The following is a 19,030-nucleotide window of genomic DNA, read 5'->3' as shown; positions in this document are numbered from 1 at the left end:
TTGTGTGTGTGTGTGTGTGTGTGTATATATATATTATATACACATTATAGGTTAACATATGTATGTGTATATATCTTATATATTGGCATATATATATATATTACACACATCTTATAGCTTAGCATATATCTATCTCTTATCTTAGCATATATGTGTGTGTGTGTGTATTTATATATATGTATATATTATAGCTTGGCATATGTATGCGTATATAGCTTATATCTTAGCATATGTGTGTGTGTGTGTGTGTGTATATATATATATATATTGAATATATCTTAGCATATATATATATATATGTATCTTATATCTTAGCGCATATATATATATATATATATATACACATACATACAGTATATAGCTCAATACATTCTCAAATAAACCCGGGGGGGGGGGGGGGGGGGGGGGGGGGGAGGATGGTGTGGGACTGGCTGTTGCTCCTCTTCTGCTTGCAACTGCCCATTCCTGCCCTTGTGAGACACAGGACTATCTCTTGCATTCCGCAGTGGGAAATTAATGCCGTTTGAGACCACTTGAACTGCCCTGGCTCAGTGCTATGGGATTCTGAGATTTGTCGTTTTGTGAGACCTTTTGCCTTCCCTGTCTGAAAGCTCTGGTGCCACAATCAACTACTATTCCCAGAAGTCCATAGAATTGAGGCAGGGCAGTTAAAAGTGGGATCAAACCAGATATTTCTGCAGTGCAGAAGGCGCCCTAGTTTGAGATGGTAAAGCTCAGTGTCTTGGCTTAGTGCTTAGAGAATCCTGGGAATTGTAGTTTATTGTGGCACCAGAGTACTCTGGCACAAAAGGCTAAATGTCTGACACAACCAGGATTCCCTAGCACTGAGCCGGGACAGTCAAAGCGGTCTCAAGCTGGATGATTTCTGCAGTGTGTTTTGGACCGAAGAGTGCGTGGCTAGGAGCATGCTGATATGTTGAGAAATGTTTGCTTTTCTGATTTTATTTCCTTTCTTTTGGTTTTAGAAGTGGCACATCTGAAGGAGAAGCAGTTGAATCTCCCTTTGCAGCCATTGTTTCTCTGTTGCTTTGACTCATTTATCTTCCTTTCATCCTAAACTTGACTTTTGGAAACTCAACTTTTAATGTGTGTAATGTTAAACTGAACAAGAGGAAGATTCCACTCTTTCCTGTCCTTCCTGGAAACCATTTTCGACTGGATGCTGTTAACCTGTTCGTTGTGGAAGTTGGGAGATCTTCATTTTGCTTGATGACTTGTGGCATGCTCTTTGGTTACTCTTCCAAGTAAAATTTCATGCAATATGTCACTGAGTGGATGGGTGCCTGAGAAGAAGACCCTTTAGACCTTGCAACTACTCCTGCCACTGGTCACCATTGATCTGCCACGTTCCATGCTGAGTGTATTGTGTTTTAAAGTGCTCAGGAAGATGCAGAGACGACACAGCAGTATCACTGACAGCCTTCCTCCTGAAAGGTGAGTTAGGAACATCAACTTACAACCGAGAACTACTCAGGACAAGGCTGATGCTACCAATGACTGCGCCAGGCAGCGGATTCTGGGCTTTGTAAAAGTGTAGCAAACAGTTATTTCCTTTTTTATTGTATTACAGAACCAGCAGTGTGGTGAGGTGCCTCTGGAATTTTCTGCCTCAGAGATGAAAATAACTTGGTAGTGTTTGGGTGCTATACTCTGGGACATGGGAAGGCATTGGGCACAGTGTCCTGTTCTGCTCAGGCAGCAGATTGTCTTGGGACAGCCTTATATGCCATTGTAACATGTGATGGAGACAAACAGGAAGGATGGATTGTTCCATTCTTCCTCCAACAACCTACTTTATTTCCATGACAGATGCAGAGGAAGAAAAGGTTGTGGGTTGACAGAGGCGAAAGGGGTCATTTGTCTCTCCTCCATCAATCTCTTTGGTGGAAAGTTTGGTAGAAAGCCCTGCCCAGAGAGCTGCTGTGTCTGTGGATGATGGGAGCTGTCATGCAGTACATCTAGAGGGAGCCAATTTGACAGAAGGCTGGGCTTCAAAGTTTAGTGCTTACACCTTGAATTGGGAGCTAGTGCAGCAATGTTGAAACTAGCATTGCATGTTTGTTACAGTCTGTCCCCATCAAATAAGGTAGTGGTTGAAATTAGGTTTAATTTCCAAGAACATTTCAAGGGTGTGTGCTTAAGTGTTGTCTACACTGACTGGCAGCAGCTCTTTGGGACTCAAGATAGGGTCATCTCCAGCTCTGTTTGGCAGTGTACCTGGGACATTCTGCATGTAAAATGTGTGCTCTACCACTGAACTATGAGCCTTTCTGAAGCTGTAGAATAAACTTCCCACCCCAAACACCGGCTCAGTTTGACCTTCCGGTTCTACACATTAGTTCATCTGTTTTATTAGCGTTCTTCTTTGCCCAGCTTTGTAATGGCTTGATTGACAGTGTTTTAGTTTTTTTCTCCTGCAGTGTCGTGAGCGCAAGAAAGGCAGTTAATAAATGACATTTTAATCAATAAATTAATCAATCCAATTTGGTAGTGAGTAATGTATGGAAAACCTTCACCACTAGGTATTGAAGATAATCTAAAGATGCTCTGCTGAAGGATACTGTACTGCTGCCACACAAGAAGTATGTGTATGCTTTTATTGTTAAAACAAGCACCTACTAAGCTTTTCTTTGCTGCCTGTCTTGGAAGCATTACTCTGCACTCTAGAGGTAGTATAGGGTTGTGATCTCAGTCTCTGCCAGGTACCTTGAATGCTTTGTACATGTTTCATATGTTCTCAGGGATGAGAGGTCTCTGTGGCTTTAGTCCTAAACCCTAGGAGATTCTATTAGAAATGTGTGTCCCATTAATTTGGGACCGTAGAGCCACACTGCAAAGTATTGTGTACTTTCTATTCCCTGTCTGGTATTTGTGTGAGCCTGGCCTTTGGGAGTAGCTGTAAAAATCTCTGTTGAGACTCTGTGGGACAAGGAGAGATGTCTGGTGAGAATTTGCTTATATTGGGCAATGTCTGGAGAGAAGAACTGGGAACAAAGGTGTAGTTGGTGAGACTGGTGGACTTGCTGCAAAAAGCCAAGCTGGCTTCTCGAATCCACAGACCAGTTCTAAACTTGGAGAACTCCACTGTGGGAGCAAGGTCAGAAGAGAATGAGTAGTGCCTTCAGACTGTTGTTGTTGTTTGCTTTCAAGCTGTTTCCTTTTGATGGGAGAGAAGTGGCTTAAAATGAAAGAAATTATAAATAAATGTCATCAGGTTCCCAGCTGAAATACCTAGTGGAATTTTTCTACTTGGCACATTTGGTGGAAAACAGGCTTCAGTTCCCCATGTGGTGAAGTGAGCTGGGAGACCAAAGCACTCCAGGTGGTGCTTCCAGGACCTCCTGGAAGGTCCCTGCTATTTCTTGTTACTGATCGGTGATAGCAGGGAGACCCTTCCCTATACAAGAGTGGATAGGGGAATATGGATCCTTGGCAAGCCAGATCTGGGGCCTTGGTGAGCTGGCTTAGGCCAGCAAACTGGAGGTTCCCTCCCCTGAAGTACATAAACTGACTAGGTAAATAAGGAGGGGAGGATAGATGCTTTCATGTCATTGATTGATTTCTTTCTCCATTCTTGTACATGGCAGAAGCCGGAGTCAAACTATCACCTCTGAGACAAGTGTGGATGAAAGTGGGGTCTTTGAAGGCCTCAAGACAGAGCCATCTCCTCCTCAGCAGCTTTTCTCAGGACTGGGAGGCATCCCATCCGGAACGATCACAGCCACCCCTTTCCAATCCAGTTTGGTCTTGGGGTCGACGGCAGGAGGTGGGGAGGTGTTCATTCAGATGCCTGCTCCACGGGAGGAAGGGACCAGCCGTACGGAAGGAGGTCCTTACCACCACCGCCAGCAGCCCCAGCACTACCATCACAGTCACCAGCGAGGGTCCTCCCTGCTGCACATGGCCGGTGGTGACCGCCATGGACATACTGAGGAAGGCTTCGAGGAACAGCCTGGGACACCAGCCCCTGCCCTTTCAGAGCTAAAAGCTGTCATCTCTTGGTTGCAGAAGGGGCTTCCTTTCATCATGATTCTCTTGGCTAAAGTTTGTTTCCAGCACAAGCTTGGTAAGCCCCTTAATTTAAGAATGTAGGGGACCTTGAGGGATCGAAAGAAAGCCCCATCCAACCTTGCACATTGGCTCCAACCTCGTTCTGGCAGGGTTGTTACCACAAAAAAAAAAAACACTTGAAGCCAACTGGAAAAAAAGGTATCCTATTCCTTTGCCGAAATTTAAGGTCATTCACATCTATAAAACATGTAGAAGGTGGTACTGTATGAAATGGTACAAAAACAGTAAGAAACATTTGCAGCAGAGAAAAAGTAGAAGAGATAATTTTAAAAAAATATTCTGCCAAGCACGTTAAATGTATTTATTTAATTTATATCCTGCCTTTCTCCCATTACAGGATTTGAAGCAGCTCGCAAGTCAAAAGAGTAGCCTATATAAAAGTTTAAAATGCAGTCAAAAGAGTAGCCCTTATAAAAGTTTAAAAAAACAACAACAAATGAACAATCAGATTAAAAGACATTAATGTAAAATAGTTTTTAAAAGGCCATTAAAATATCATCATCATGAGAAAAATACAATACAAATGTAACAAACGGCCATTAAAAGCCTTTCTACAACAGAGAGTAAACACTCCCAAGGCTCGAGTGAACGGATAAGTCTTTTATGGTGCCTAGGTTTGGTGAAGTGCTATGTACATGGCTTACAAGTTTTTCTCTACTTGTTTCTAGGAATTGCTCTGTGTATTGGCATGGCCAGCACATTTGCATATGCAAACTCAACTCTCCGAGAACAAGTCTCCTTGAAGGTGAGTGAAGGGCCGGGATTCTTAAAGCCTGGCTCATGAATGGATAGGGCTCACGGAGATCTCAAGACCTTGGGGAGAAATGTAGGCAAAAAGGCGAAGAGGAGTTATTTTTCTATGACAGGATTAAAACCAAAAGGCAGGTCTTCCTAGAATTTGGAAAACCAGTAGTGTCAGGATTGACTGAGTATTGCTGCTAATATTTTTGCATTGTTTATTTAGACATTTAAACTTTAGTGTTGATTTTTGTATCAGTGGAAGAGAATAGGTTACTGTCCTGAGATGCTTAGAATCTGCAGTTTGAAACATGGAGGAAAGTAGAGGCAGGAGTAAACAGGGTCAGCAAATTAGATTTCTTTCTACCTTCCTTTTTAAAAAGCAAGTTACTAGTTCTTGTGACTACAAAGCTTTAAAGTCCCAGGATTCATGTGTTGGTTTTCTTTTCTTTCGCAGGAAAAGAGGTCAGTGCTGGTGGTGTTCTGGATCCTGGTCTTCCTCGCTGGGAACACCCTATACTTGCTGTATACTTTCAGCTCCCAACAATTGTACAACAGGTGAACAAACAGTTTTTGTTCTAGAAGTGGGTGGTGGAACAGGCAACTCCTATCAGAAGAACTGAGAAGGGCTAAAGGAGGTTGAAATCTTGTGTGGAGGTGGCAGGTAGTGGTGGCTTCCTCTGCTGGAGAAAGGTCATTATGCTGTAAAAGGACCTGTTGGAGCACCGTTGGCCAATTTTGGGTTTTACTCCTTACATTTTCATTTCCATCTTTTACTGGGAATGACCCATATTCACTTAGGAGCTATTCTATTTTCCTTCAGTTCCCTGACTGACTTGTTTGTGGGTTCACTTTTGCTTTTTTTTTCATTTTCATCAGTTGAGTGTTCAATCTCTCATTTTTGCTTTTTTGCCTTTGTTTTTTGTTTTTAGGATTTAATTTTATCCGTTGTGCTGTGCCCATTTTGTGAGTATTTTTATTTCCGTTCCTCAGTCCTTCTCTGTTTCAGCTTGATTACCCACTAACACAAACATGGACAAATATCCTACAAGGGCTTCATACTGTGCTATAGCCAACACATTCAAATTTGGTGGTTGGAAATAAGGCTTTTGGTAACAGCTCCCAACATACCAGCTGCCTTCCTAGCATCTGAAAGTGACAAAATATGGAGGACAGAGTATATGAACCTGATTTTGCCCAGGCTTGGATCTATCATGATAAGCATTTATGAAGACATCCCAGTATAGCTATTGGTTGTGTTCATTGTCATGATTAATCATGGTTTCTGTTAACCATGGTTTGTTGATTCAGCCATGAATTGTATGGCAGGCAGGCATAGTTTGTCTTCCTTGTTTCTGATTTGTTTCTCTCCAGATCCCTTTGTCAGCTTCTGTTTCAGAGTCAGCAAATGTGGAGGGGGGACACAACTGCAGGTTCTGACATCATGACAACCTATGGTTCAACAAACCAGAGTTCATAAGCCATCAATATGCAATGAACTCAGAGTGTGGCTTGTAGCTGGTTAACAAACTGGCTTGTTAGTGGATTCATGTTGACATTCACAGCAAATGAATAGAATCTTTATTATGGTCATAGACCAACACACACAGTAAACAGGTTTCAACAGACCATACTGTCACTGTCATTAGGTGTCTGATTTATTTTATGAAACAAAGCACTTATAAAACTAGGTTATTTTTCCCTATGAGGGAAAAATGGGGAAAAAACATTTCTGACATTTTTTCATCCTCTTATCAGCAATTTTTCTTGTCTGGATTATTGGTTGTCACCTGCTTTGAACCCAGGTGCCCTGTTCCTAGGTGACATAGTGAACAGCTGTTGATACTTTGCACTACCAGACATTTATCAGTACTGTTTACCAATGGATACATAGATCCTGGGGTTAATCTTGAACAACTTTTCTCACAAGGATTATTGAGAGCCTATGGTTGTTCTTGTACTCCTTAGTTCATTTTTCACAGAGGGAGTTGCAAGGGGTTAGGCAATCATTATCTGGCTTCAATGTGCCAATTAATAATGTTCAATCATACTGTCTTGTATTCCTCAGCCTCATATTCCTGAAACCCAACCTGGAGAAGCTGGATTTCTTTGATCTGATGTGGATTGTGGGGATCTCCGACTTCGTACTCAAATACCTCACCATAGCCCTGAAGTGCTTCATTGTCGCCTTGCCAAAAATCATATTGGCTGTTAAATCAAAGGTAAAAGAGTTCATATTTCACTCTGGTGGTAATGAAATTCCCTTCTTTTAGGAAACATATGGGGTACCTGTGTTAGCCGTTCAGCAAAATGCAACAAAATACACAAAAAGTGATGCCTTTATTGGCCAAATAAAATGCACAAAATATATCATGCAAACTTTAGAAGCTCCACTGGCTTCTTCATCAGGCAAAAGATGTTTTAAAATCATACAGGAGAGCTCATTGGAGGAATAATGGGATATAAACATAACAAATAAAATAAGGGAAGCCATAAGATAACTGTTTCACTGACTTTGGTGGAGTATGTGAAAGCTATCTCTGATAATAACCTGAGTTCTGATTCCAGTCTAGTCCTTAGTTGCTCCCATCTTTCATAGCGGCAGTCTGGTTCCCAGTGGCTTCCTAATTTTAAGTTTCCTTGTTCAGCTGAGAAGTAATTTCTGGCTAAAGCAGTGAATTATTGTTTACACAAACCATGGCTACATAGGTTCACATTTGCCAGTTAAATTTTGGGAACACAAATTTTGTGTTTTGTTGCTTGTTTGTTCTCCTTATTTTTTCTCCTTTCCATTTGTGCCAAAGCACTTTTGTGATGAAGACTGATGTAGAGTTTCTCTGTGTCTGATGTCCATATTTCACACCATGACCTTACTTTGTTTGATGGACCTTGGGATTCTGGTAAAAGTAGAGAAGACCATATAGTCAATAGCATCTTCCTGTTTCTGGAGCTAAATGAACCAACAGGCTTTACCACCATGTTTCTGCATTAAAATAAGCCATGGTGGTGTTTCTTGAAATCTGGCTTGCACACTATTATTATTCAGTCCAGGCAGAAATTTCAAGCCAGGAACAGAAGCAATTCTAAATGGAGTTTGTGCGGGTAGGTGTGGTTGGAAAGGTTTGTTCCCTTGTATGGGATGCTCAGAAGGCCTATTAATTTATCCCTGGCAGTAGTCCAAGGATTTTTCTCCCCTCTGATGATAATGATGATTATTATTTTATTTGAGGAGATTAATGGGCCGGGTCACAGCATAATCCAGCTTCAGGGAGAAAAAACCAACAACCTGACACGTGAGTGATGCATAGTCAGCCCAAGACAAATTGTAGAGCTGGAAGAGGTTCACAGCCTTTGCTTGCTTGTCTAAGAGCTATCCCAGGTTCTCATTAATCCTTGTCCAAGGGAAGAAAGAGACTGGGGTCTGTATTTGCAACCACACAAGGAGGCTGGTAAGATTGCATCTGTCAGGGGCCCCCTAATGGTTCTCTGTGCAGATGCCTCATTCTGAACAGCCTCTTCTTTATTGGAGCCCTGATCATCTTGAGCCATAATCTTTTTCATTATTTTTTCAAATTATTGCCAGCTTGCAAACAAAACTGTTGGTAGAGGTTCCATGTGCTAACCTCTGGATAGTGGTTTAAAATAGTTTTCTCTACTTGTGTATTTTGCACTGAATTTGACATGGTGGACATCTCAGCTTTCTGTACATAATGAAATCCTTTTTTGGTTTTGGTTTTAAAGAGAACATTTTAGACCACAGCAGTGCTTAGAAATCTGAAAATTCACAAGCAGTGTTTAGTGGACTGCTGTGTACATGACAAGTTTCCTCCGTGGTAGTGCAGATCATCTGTTTCTAATGAAAAGGCTTATCCTCTACTGCTTTTGATTTTTGTGATGAGTTGAGTGCTGCTGGATCCAGCATTGTCTGCTGGATGCAGCATCACTACAATAAACTTTTATATTCAAGACTCACCACACGCAACACTCACCCTAGTGCAGTATCAAACTTTTGGTCTTCCAGATACTTCCAACATGGCCAGTGGTCATGAATTCTGGGATTTGAAGGTCCAACCGTCTGGGTGACTTCAGACTACTGGGAGGTGTAGTCTAGTAATACCTGGAGAGTTGGGTGATTCCTACCCCTGTTGTAGTTGTAATCCAAATTCCTTCTGAGCTTCCCGGTGGGGATAGTTCCTACCTCCTTTCCAACTCCCGAGGGCTTGATGTGGGTTTTGTTCACTCCATGTTTTAAATGAGCCAAGCTTATCTCCTAGTATGTAATTTGGAGTTATCTTTCAGGTTCCATACTTATTACAAAGAAGTGTTTGGCTCAAAAGTGTATACAAAACAGTGTTTTATGAGAAATAGTGTACAAAAAAATGAAATTTAAGGTTCGGTGGAGTGCCATAGAATTTAAATATGATTTTTTCTTACATTAAAAAAAAATTCAAGAAAACTGGGTAGAATGACCTATGAATAAATTCCTGTGAAGCTGACAAGGGCTGGAAGGGGGTTGAGCTCTCTAACCTTAAGGATGAAGGAAAGCATATGAATAAAGTGTTTTGGGAAGCTGTGACCATTTGTAACCTCGCAACCTGTATTTGTGCACCGTGAAACCCACTGGATGATCTGTTTGTGGTCTGTACGTTGTTTCCTGCCAGGGGAAAAATAGAACAGGGCTCCTGTACATTTAACAGTTGTATAGGAGAGGGACTTTCAGCAGGTGTTGCTTGTCCTACACGCTCTTCTGCACAACAGTGAAAAATCTAAGAGCCCTGTTCTAGTTTTCACCTGGTGATTCTATTTCTTACATTAACCTATCTTCCAGGGAAGTGTGTTTATTGTAGTAGAAGTGGCCATAGAATTTTCCTGTGACCAAAAATTTAAAAGAAGAATCCATGAAGGGGGAAAAGATGAGGGACGAAATGGGAACCAGACAGCTCGCGTTTCCTGAATTTCTATCCAGAGTATTCCTGTTTCCCTCTTTCATCCACCCTCCCCTTTTTTTAAAGCTCCACACCCCTCAAGCTGTCTCTCCTTAGCTGAGTAAATGAGAATCTGCCATTTGCCACATGCATAACAATGGACGCCTCCAGGAGCCACATGGCTCAGGCCGTTTTAATTTACTTTAATTCATTTTTCTATTGAGCCAAATGGTAAGTACTTGTTGTTTGTTTTTAATGGAGGACATTCAACACACTAGAGGTGTAGCCAAGACTCTCCTGAGGATAGGAAGAGCGCAGCTGTTCAGCAGTGCTCCAGCTCTGCTTCTCTGGCATCCTTTGGGCTTTTCAGGTTAAGACAAACAGCAGTTTGGGAGAGGAGAGGTCACTCAGGCAAGATGTCAAGTGTTCTACATGCCACCACTTGACATAGATCACAAGTAAAGAGTAGTTTGCATGCTGCCTGGTCAGTATTCTTAGTTACCAAGTGATGGTAGAGACTGTAAATTGATCAGCATGTAAACGGCACCTAGCATGTTGTTAAACCGTGGGATAAACTGTGCAGCGATGGTCAGCAACTTGAATGGATTTGAAAGGTGACTGGACAGAGGCTATCAGTGGTTCTGGGGCATGATGGTTATATACCCAGAGGCAGTTGCAGGATGGGACACAAGGTTGGGAAGCACTTTTCTAAAGAAAAGGTTGGGCAAAAGGTCGGTTGGCCATACCAACACCGGTCTATTAAAATTGAGAAAGCTGGAGGAGAGAAGGCATGAACATTTGTGTAAAAGGCAGAGAATGTGATCAGAGGTAGCCTGTTCATTCTAGCCTAGAAGAAGAGGTTGTCCATGGTTACTGGTCAAGATGACTGTATATTGCCTCCAGTAGGTAGTATGCCTCTGTGTACCAGTTGCTAAGGGGGAGCGTGCTGTGGTACTCCTATCCTGTTTGTGGGCTTCTGTGTGACTGAAGTCCTGGACTGGAGATGATCTGGGCCTGATCCAGTACAGCTCTCCTTATGTCAGTTAGGTTTGGAGTGTTGCCCTATCAGTACATGTATGGATGTCTGCTGGAGCTGGTTAAGCATATTTCTTTCATACCAATCAAAGGTGTCGTCTTGTCATATACCTTCAAGTTGTTTCTGACTTATGGTGACCCTAAGGCAACCCTATTGTTGGGTTTTCTTGCCAAGATTTGTTGAGAAGGGCTGAGTGGGGATTCGAACCCTGGTCTCCTGGAGTCATTGTCCAACACCCAAACCATTGCACCATGCTAGCTCTCAAAGGTGTCTAGTGGACCATTAAAAACCCATTGTGGTAGAAATATCCGTGAATTGGAATTTCCTTCATCAGATGCATGCACTGCAGTGTTACGCTTGTGAGTAACTCCCTTGTAGCTTTGTCCCGCTAGTCCAGTCTTGGCTGCTCTGACTTGCAGCAATTGTCCAGAGTCTTGTGAAGAACAAGCTGCCCTGAGTTCCAGTTCTGACAGAAAGGTGGGATGCAATCAAATAAGAAAGAAAGAAAGAAAGAAAGAAAGAAAGAAAGGCCGGTCTCATTAGCTGTAGTAGATGTTGAGCAGGAAGACCTGCTCAGGGCTTGCTCCAAAAAGAAGTAGCTTGGTGTGGAGGGAAGCATTACCTCTGCAAGACCTGTGGGTCCTTCCTTGCTTTCACCAGGGATGGAGGTGGGGGGAGAAGGGGAGCTTCAATCAAAATGACTCCCCTTTGCAGTGAATGGAGGTTGCTCCTCTGCCCAGCACCTCCCTGCCAATCTATTAAATTGCCTGCCACTGGGATCTCAGATTGTTGCCATTACAGAAATGCTCCACATTCCCCCCCCCCCATGATTAAACTGGGAGGGGGGAATTGAGGTCCTTGAGTAAGCGCTAGTATGACCTCACTTGGTATCCCCTGGGATATGAGATCATGTGGATGCCGGAGCTCTCGGTAGGCTTCGATTTGTTCCACGCAAGGACAGCCTGCTGAATGATCTCATCCTAGGGGGACCCAGGGGGAGTGGGCATTGCCTGCTGTTCTCCTCGGGGACCCTGATGGTCTCAGTCCCTATAGTTCTTCCTCGCTTTTTGCTGGCAGCGAGGAAGCAATGTTGGAGAATGCATGCAATTGGCAGTGTAAGTAGAATGCTCCATTTCTGGGTCTACAGGCTGCTCTCTTGAGCAGCACCCCAAACACTAATGAATCGATGTGCATCCTCCAGTGACTAATGGGAAGTGGTGTGAAGATGTCCCCATTTTGTGCTGCCCAACTTAGGCCATTTTTGATGCATTTCCACTCAGTGGTGCCAACATGCATGTGCATTCTACCTGCATATTCAGGTGCAGATCTGCCTTCTGCTCGTAGGCCACCAGTCACGGCACATGAAAACAAGGCCAAGATTCAGTAAGTGGGGTAAAAGGAATGTGCGTAAGGCAAGAAGTCCATCTCATAGGGATGGAAAGTGACAATGACTGTATTTTTCTAGTCATCTTTTCTGCCCCCTGAGTGCAGTCTGCCAGGAGGTAAACACTGAGCAAAATTGCTTTGCAGCTCCCTCAGCAGTTTACTCTGTTAAGGTGAGCTGACTTGTCTGTAAGAGCACATGCACAAAACTTGATCTTTTCTACAAGGAGGCTGCCCCTTCTGCCATCATCCTTCACCTTTGAGGGGCAGGATGATTTTGAACAGAATGTGTACTCTGTTGAAAAACAAAACAGTACCCAGCCATCCTTTTCTCTATTGAAAAATATAATTTAAATACATCACTTCAGCATAGTATAAATATACACCAATGCAGCACAAATTTACTGTAGTAAAATGGTAGCACAAGATGTTTCATCACTACTGCATCAGGCTGCTTAGATTGATGGAACAGAAAATACATTTATTTTATTAAAATTTCTGAAGAAACCCTATATTCCTATGCAAGTAAATGTGCAACAAACTAGGCATTTCATACTTCAATTTTGTGTTGCATATTTACTTGCATAGGAATTTAGGAAAGTTTTCTTCAGAAATTTTATTTAAATAAATATATTTTCTGTTCCATCCATCTAAATAGCCTGATGATTCGTGTACTGATGATGAAATGGTAGCCTTGTGCTACTATTTTACTAATGTAAATTTGTAATGACTACTTCATATACATTTGTCATTTATGAAAGTGTTGGAGTTGGACGACATAAAAATAGGAGTCAATTGAAGGTTTGGCATACCCATTCCACAGCCCTGATCTCAAGGTGACACAGCACAACAGTCCTGTGAAGTAGGTGAGCCTGAGAGTGAGTGCCTGGCCCAAGGTCAGCATCATGGTTCTGTTGGGACTAGACTCTGGCTCTTCCAAGTCCATGTCTCAGGCTCCAGCTATGACACCCCACTGTCTTATATCTTAAAGTCTCCTTTTTGTGTCTTTCAGGGGAAATTTTACCTGGTCATTGAAGAGCTGAGCCAGCTCTTCCGTTCCCTGGTCCCCATCCAGTTATGGTACAAGTACATCATGGGGGATGATCCATCTGGCAGTTATTTCCTTGGAGGGATTCTCCTGATCATGTACAGTCTCTGCAAAGTAAGTTGTTGGCCTGTGGTTCTGTGATGACTTTCCTTACAGTTGGTTTTCCTTGTCAATATCTGTGCTTACCAGGACCTGCATTCAGTCCTCATCATCTCCCATTAAAGGGATCAGGTAGCAAGTGATGGGGCAGGTTTTTTCTGCCTGAGTTCCTAGTGAAAGTAGATAGTATTTGGCTAGATCTTGGGTGGGAGGTGTGTGACCACTTAGATGATGTTGGACATCAACTTCCAGCATCCCTAGCCAGCCATGGTGAAGGATGCTAGGAGTTTCAGTCCAGCAGCGTCTGGAGAGACAGATACTCCCCATGTTTTGGATAGGTGCGCCAATACCCTGATTTGCTATACAGCAGCTTCCTAAGTACCAATGGGTATAAATTGATCCCAGCTTACTCTGGGGTGCCAGTGGGATGCCATTTTTGTTCAGAAGCTAAGCAGCAGCCTTGGTTAGTACTTGGATGGGAGAGTGCCAATGAATCCCAAATGCCGTAGGCTCTATTTCAGAGGAACTGAGAATACCACCTCTGAGTATTCTTTGCTTAAGAAAACCCTATGCTTGCCGCAAGACAACAGGTGACCTGAAGGCGCACACATACACACACATACACATTTTAACAGCCATGCACCAGGCTGAAATTCAATATACAAAGCTTTTCTGCCAGTTTCTGAAAATATAATGACACTTTGGAAGCAATGCAGGATGAGCTTGGCCCATCTGTAAGGAATGTCTACAACTTTTTTTTCCTAGTCTTTTGACATCTGTGGCCGTGTGGGAAGCATCCGGAAGGCTTTGAAGTTCCTCTGCACCCCTCAGGTGGGTAGGCAACTGCTTTGTATTCCTGTGATTAAGATAATTGTCATCATTGGTTCTTGTGGATACATAACGGATTTGCTCACATTAGACTGGTTGGATGGGTTTTGAATGGAGAGGTCCGGCCCAGCCATCATCATCATCTCCCTGGAGCAGGTGATTATTATTATTTTTCTAAAGCAGCCCTTTTCAGACAAGTGTGCTGGACTAAAACTCCCACCCTCCCCAGCCAGCATGACCAGTGCTTTCTGAAAAGAGTTGTTGGCAGTGGGAGCATCTTAACTTGGTGCTAGTTGGTGCTAGGATGAAAAGTGTGGGAGTGATTGACACTGGTGTCCTGCTGGATACATGTGTTAGGAAAAAATCCCTCCAAGATACGTCAGTTGCTAGATTTGCTAGAATACATTTTTCCGCCCTGCACAGGAGCCTGGACCATCTTGGCCTCTGGTCACCCTATTTGGCCAGTGATTTTTTTTCACTGAAGTGCAATAACATTCATCTTGTTTTAATTTAAGCCTTGCGTGGCACTTTGGACTAGAATTCCTGAAGCTGTTTTGCGTCGCCTGCTGTTTTTCCTCCTGATCCTTCCCTCAAAACCTCAATTTTTCCCCTTTTGTCTTAAGATGGGGTGGGGAGAACCTTTGGTCCTATGGCAGTTTTAGCATGTAGCTCCCATCGCTTTCACCAAATGGGGACAGTATTCAAGGATTGTGGAAGCTGTAGTTCAAAGCTTCTGGAGAACCAAAGGCTTCCCACCTCTGCTTTAAAGAATGTAAAAAGGGCCATGGGCTAGAATTAGACCAAAGGACTCTTGAGTCTAGCATCCTATTTACCACAGTGGCCAAGCTAGTGTTTTCTGTAAAGTCCACCAGCAGCACCCAATGGTAGTAGCCTACTTCCTACTGTTATTCTCCATCTGCCTTTGCACCCAAGGGTGATACTTAGGTGTCAGGATTGGTTGCTTTAGTATTTGTCCATTTCTTTTGTCTCCTTTTAATACTGTCATAAGTTGCTGGTCATTGTCACCATTTCTGCCAGGGCATTCCATAGCCTTTAACAATGTGCTTTCCCTGTAACAGAGTTATGGCGTCCGTGCAACTAACCAACAGTGCAGTGAGGCTGGTGACATCTGTGCCATCTGCCAGGCGGAGTTCAGAGAACCTCTGATCCTCTTATGCCAGGTTCTTTTTTCCTCCTTTTTCTCTCTTTGAATGCGGTGCCACAGGGCAGCCTGTCAAGTGGGTGCTCTGTTAACTGAGCATGCTCAGTCAGTAATGGACATCAGGGGCAGGGAGTGCAAAGCACACTGGTAGAGCATGAATGTTGCTGGTAGACAGTCCCAGAACTGATGCATGACATTGCCACTTAACAGACTGGTGACCTCTCGTGGGCATCCTTCTTCCCCCCTCCCCCCCCAGCATTTGGGAATCACCTTTTAAATTTCCCACAGTGCCCTGGAATAGTACTAGATCAGGGCCATTATGGGATAGAGGCGAGAATTTTGATTGGTACGGAGGGGAAGGGTTAACCCTCTTTCACAATTTGTTGTTGTGTGCCTTCAAGTCATTTCTGACTTATGGCGACCCCAAATCAAACTTATCATGGGTTTTCCTTGGCAAGATTTCTTCAGAGGAGGTTGGCCACTGACTTCCCCTGAGGCTGAGAGCATGTGACTTGCCCAGTGTCACTCAGTGGGTTTACATGGCCAAGGTGGGAATCGGACCCTGGTCTCCAGAATCGTAGGCAACACTTAAACCACTATGCCACCTGGCTTTCTTTCCCAATACCAGTTCTCTAATCTGCTTCAGCCCTTCCCAAGCTGTTTCTACATTCTAAAAAAAACCCCTTCAGGCTGTGATCTCTCACATCACTTTCTAGTTTGCTCCTTTCACACAAACTATTCTAAATAAAGTCTGTCAGTTAGTCTCCATGCAGGTGTCCTGGTGAATGCCTTAAACTAGAGCTTCATCTTTGTTTATTCCTCTGTAGACCTGCATATAATTTGTGTTTTCTCAGTCACAGTACCTGAGTACAGAATTTAGCATATAGTATAGAAAGCAAGGTATTTGTAATTTAGGTCAGGCATTAGTACTTGGCACACTTGAGCACTGTTGTCTGTCCTGGGGCCTTAGCAATAGAGAGCTATACACCAACCCCTCCCTTTGGGACGCTTGGGTTCCAGGCTGGACCTTGGCCTTGTTTTTATAAATGTGTTTTTGTAGGTGTGGATTCATACTGCATTTTCTCTTTTGTCTGTACAGCACATCTTTTGTGAAGAATGCCTCTGCCTTTGGTTTGACCGGGAAAAGACATGCCCACTGTGCCGTTCTGTGGCTGTAGAAACTCTGCGATGCTGGAAAGATGGTACCACCTCTGCTCATTTCCAGGTCTATTGACTTCTAGGCTTTGCTAGGATATAGGATAAATCTAAAGAGACATGTTGTTTGGGGAGTGAGGAGGTGGAAAGAAGTGAAGTGTTTGCCTACATACTTGCTAGAAGTCAGTATGGCTTCCCTTCTCCCTCACATTATGAATTCATTGAACCTGCCATCACAAGATGTGTCAAAGACCTTTAGCTTAGATGGCTTTAGAAGGGAGAGGACTGATCTCACAATCAGTGGATAGTGGTAATGATGGCTAAAGGGAACTGCCCTATCAAGAGTGTGGAGTTACTTTTCAGAGTGCAACATCCAGAGTCCTCCAGCCATAGAATCATAGAGTTGGAAGGGACCACAAGGGCCATCCAGTTCAACCCCCTGCCCATGTTGTCAGAGGGTTCTAGAAACTGTAATCCAGAAATGTGACTCTGCCACTGAATATATGAATTGCTACAGAGCACAGAAGTAGCATTTACACTCTGCTGGTGTGGATCCCTGAAGCAAGCATTTATTTGGCCACTTTTGGAAATAGGATGGATTAAATAGACCTTGGGCTTGATCTAACCAGGGCTTTTTGTATCTCAAGAGAAACCTGTTTGCTGTTGCATGTGCCCATGTGAGTCTTTCAATGAGTTGGTAAAAAGTTGCTCACAAACTGATAGCTGGCCCCTGTCTTAGTGGTGCTTGTGTTGTCATTGTATTAAATGTTATGCCATCATCTGAGAAGACAGTATTGTATTTCCACCTTACTCAATTTTAAACTTGTATTTGAATCAGAATTGATATAACATTGAGTTCCCAGGGTTGCTCCAACCTCTAATTCATGCTTGACGCTCACCCGTTTGAATGGGAAGACCAGTGTAGTGTATTGGACTGGTGCCATGGAACCTACTGTGTGACATTGGGGCAGTCATTCTGCTGTAGCCTGTCCTACCTCATAGAGGATAATGTGAGGAGAGCCATGTATGCCACTTTTGAGCTCACTGGAGGAGAGATCGGGTATAAATATAACAAATAAATAAAATGATACAAGCTCCCTCTATGCGAATTTCACAGCACAAAACCTAACTTTGGATCTTTGAACTTTGTGACTGTGTGTTGTCCTCCACCCACCATCTTGCCACTTCCTTCTCCTATCCAAATGTTATGTTGGCCATGTTCAAATGATTGTCCAAGACTGCTGGCATGCTGTTGCCCTGTTTTCCTCCAATCACATGCTAGCTTCAGTGTGAAGGTTCTGCCATATACTAAGTCAGAGTTCCTTGTTACGTCCTGGTTTATTTTATTGGTATGTTTAGCTGACATAAAGCTAGACATCCCTGTTTTGGATGGCACAGGGAACTCTTGACTTCATACAAACCAGTGTCTTTGTGTTGAAACCTGCAAGAGAGGATTTCTTAACCACAAAACTTGGCCTTATGAAAATTTGAATCATAGTCTAAAAATGTCCATTAGCTATTACAGTTGACCCTCTGTATCCATGGTTATTTTATCCACGGATTCAACCATCCATGGCCTGCAAATATTCAAAAATATAAATTCCAAAAGCAAACTTGCTTTTGCCATTTTATATAAGGGACACCATTTTACTATGTCATTGTATTTAATAGGACTTTGGATTTTGGTATCCGCGTGGGTCCTGGAGCCAAACCCCAGCGAATACCAAGAGCCCACTGTATTTAACTAAAACTATTTCATTCCATCACACCTCCATTCATAGAAACAGAAGAAACGTAATTCTGCAAAAACATTTTAAAATGCTTTAAAATAAAACATGAACATTGTAAACATTTGGACAAAATAAAGAAATTGCATTGGTAACTGCAATTTGTTCTTGGTACAGAAAGAATTGGCTGTGCCTTGGCTGCTCCTATTTTTTGTTGTGGTTGTTTTTCTTTTATTTTGTCTTTTCAAATGTAAATGGCAATAAAGCTTGCTTTAAAGGCTTACTTCCCTTTTCTTCCTTGAAAGAGAAAACATCTGTTCACAATTCAGGGAGGAAGAAAAGTGTTTGGGATGGGTATGAAATAACACTGAGAGAGGAAGAATGTGCAACAGGGGCTGGGGAGAAATTGGCGAACTGCTTTCTTTGTTGCAATGGGCTAAGATGCTATGTTGAATACTGGTTTTATGGAAATGTGACATGATGGTGATGGTGGTATAGGCCTGAAATATATATCCTAAATCAGAGGGGTCCATGTCCACAGATCAGTTTACAGTTATATGAATGGGGTTGTGTGGGTGTATCATACACGACTATGGTCTAATCTGCACTGCGGAAATAATGCAATTTGACAGCAGTTTAACTGCCATGGCTCAATGCTATGGGATTTGTAGTTTTGAGAGATCTTTAGCCTTGTCTATCTTGAGAGCTCTGGTGACAGTGAAAGCGGTGTTCAGCTGCATTATTTCTGCAGTCCAGATTAGACCTGTGATTTACACGAACAGCACTGATTCTTTGCTTGGATGTGCATCCCAGCAATTGGGCACTCTTTTGCATACT

The 19,030-nt window shown here is 42.9% G+C and overlaps 1 protein-coding gene across 4 annotated transcripts in view; it reads left to right on the top strand.

Moving 5' to 3' along the window:
• LOC121917652 (RING finger and transmembrane domain-containing protein 2-like) overlaps positions 1-18,476 on the top strand; it is a 19,400-nt gene extending 924 nt beyond the window's left edge. For 3 of the 4 annotated variants that reach the window (XM_042443770.1, XM_042443772.1, XM_042443771.1), the window contains exons 2-10: positions 987-1,455; positions 3,609-4,087; positions 4,761-4,837; positions 5,288-5,388; positions 6,899-7,052; positions 13,187-13,336; positions 14,087-14,152; positions 15,229-15,330; positions 16,411-18,476. In XM_042443770.1, coding sequence (XP_042299704.1) covers positions 1,373-1,455; positions 3,609-4,087; positions 4,761-4,837; positions 5,288-5,388; positions 6,899-7,052; positions 13,187-13,336; positions 14,087-14,152; positions 15,229-15,330; positions 16,411-16,545 — 1,347 coding nt within the window. In that variant the 5' untranslated portion in view covers positions 987-1,372 and the 3' untranslated portion in view covers positions 16,546-18,476. The remainder of the gene's footprint in view (positions 1-986; positions 1,456-3,608; positions 4,088-4,760; positions 4,838-5,287; positions 5,389-6,898; positions 7,053-13,186; positions 13,337-14,086; positions 14,153-15,228; positions 15,331-16,410) is intronic. The other variant, XM_042443773.1, reaches the window with a different exon arrangement.
• The last annotated feature ends 554 nt before the right edge of the window (positions 18,477-19,030 follow it).

This window comes from Sceloporus undulatus, unplaced genomic scaffold (assembly GCF_019175285.1).
Source record: "Sceloporus undulatus isolate JIND9_A2432 ecotype Alabama unplaced genomic scaffold, SceUnd_v1.1 scaffold_31, whole genome shotgun sequence".
Classification (NCBI taxonomy): Eukaryota; Metazoa; Chordata; class Lepidosauria; order Squamata; family Phrynosomatidae; genus Sceloporus; species Sceloporus undulatus.
Note: the sequence above shows the minus strand (reverse complement) of the source record. Positions and strands in the feature narration are given on the sequence as shown.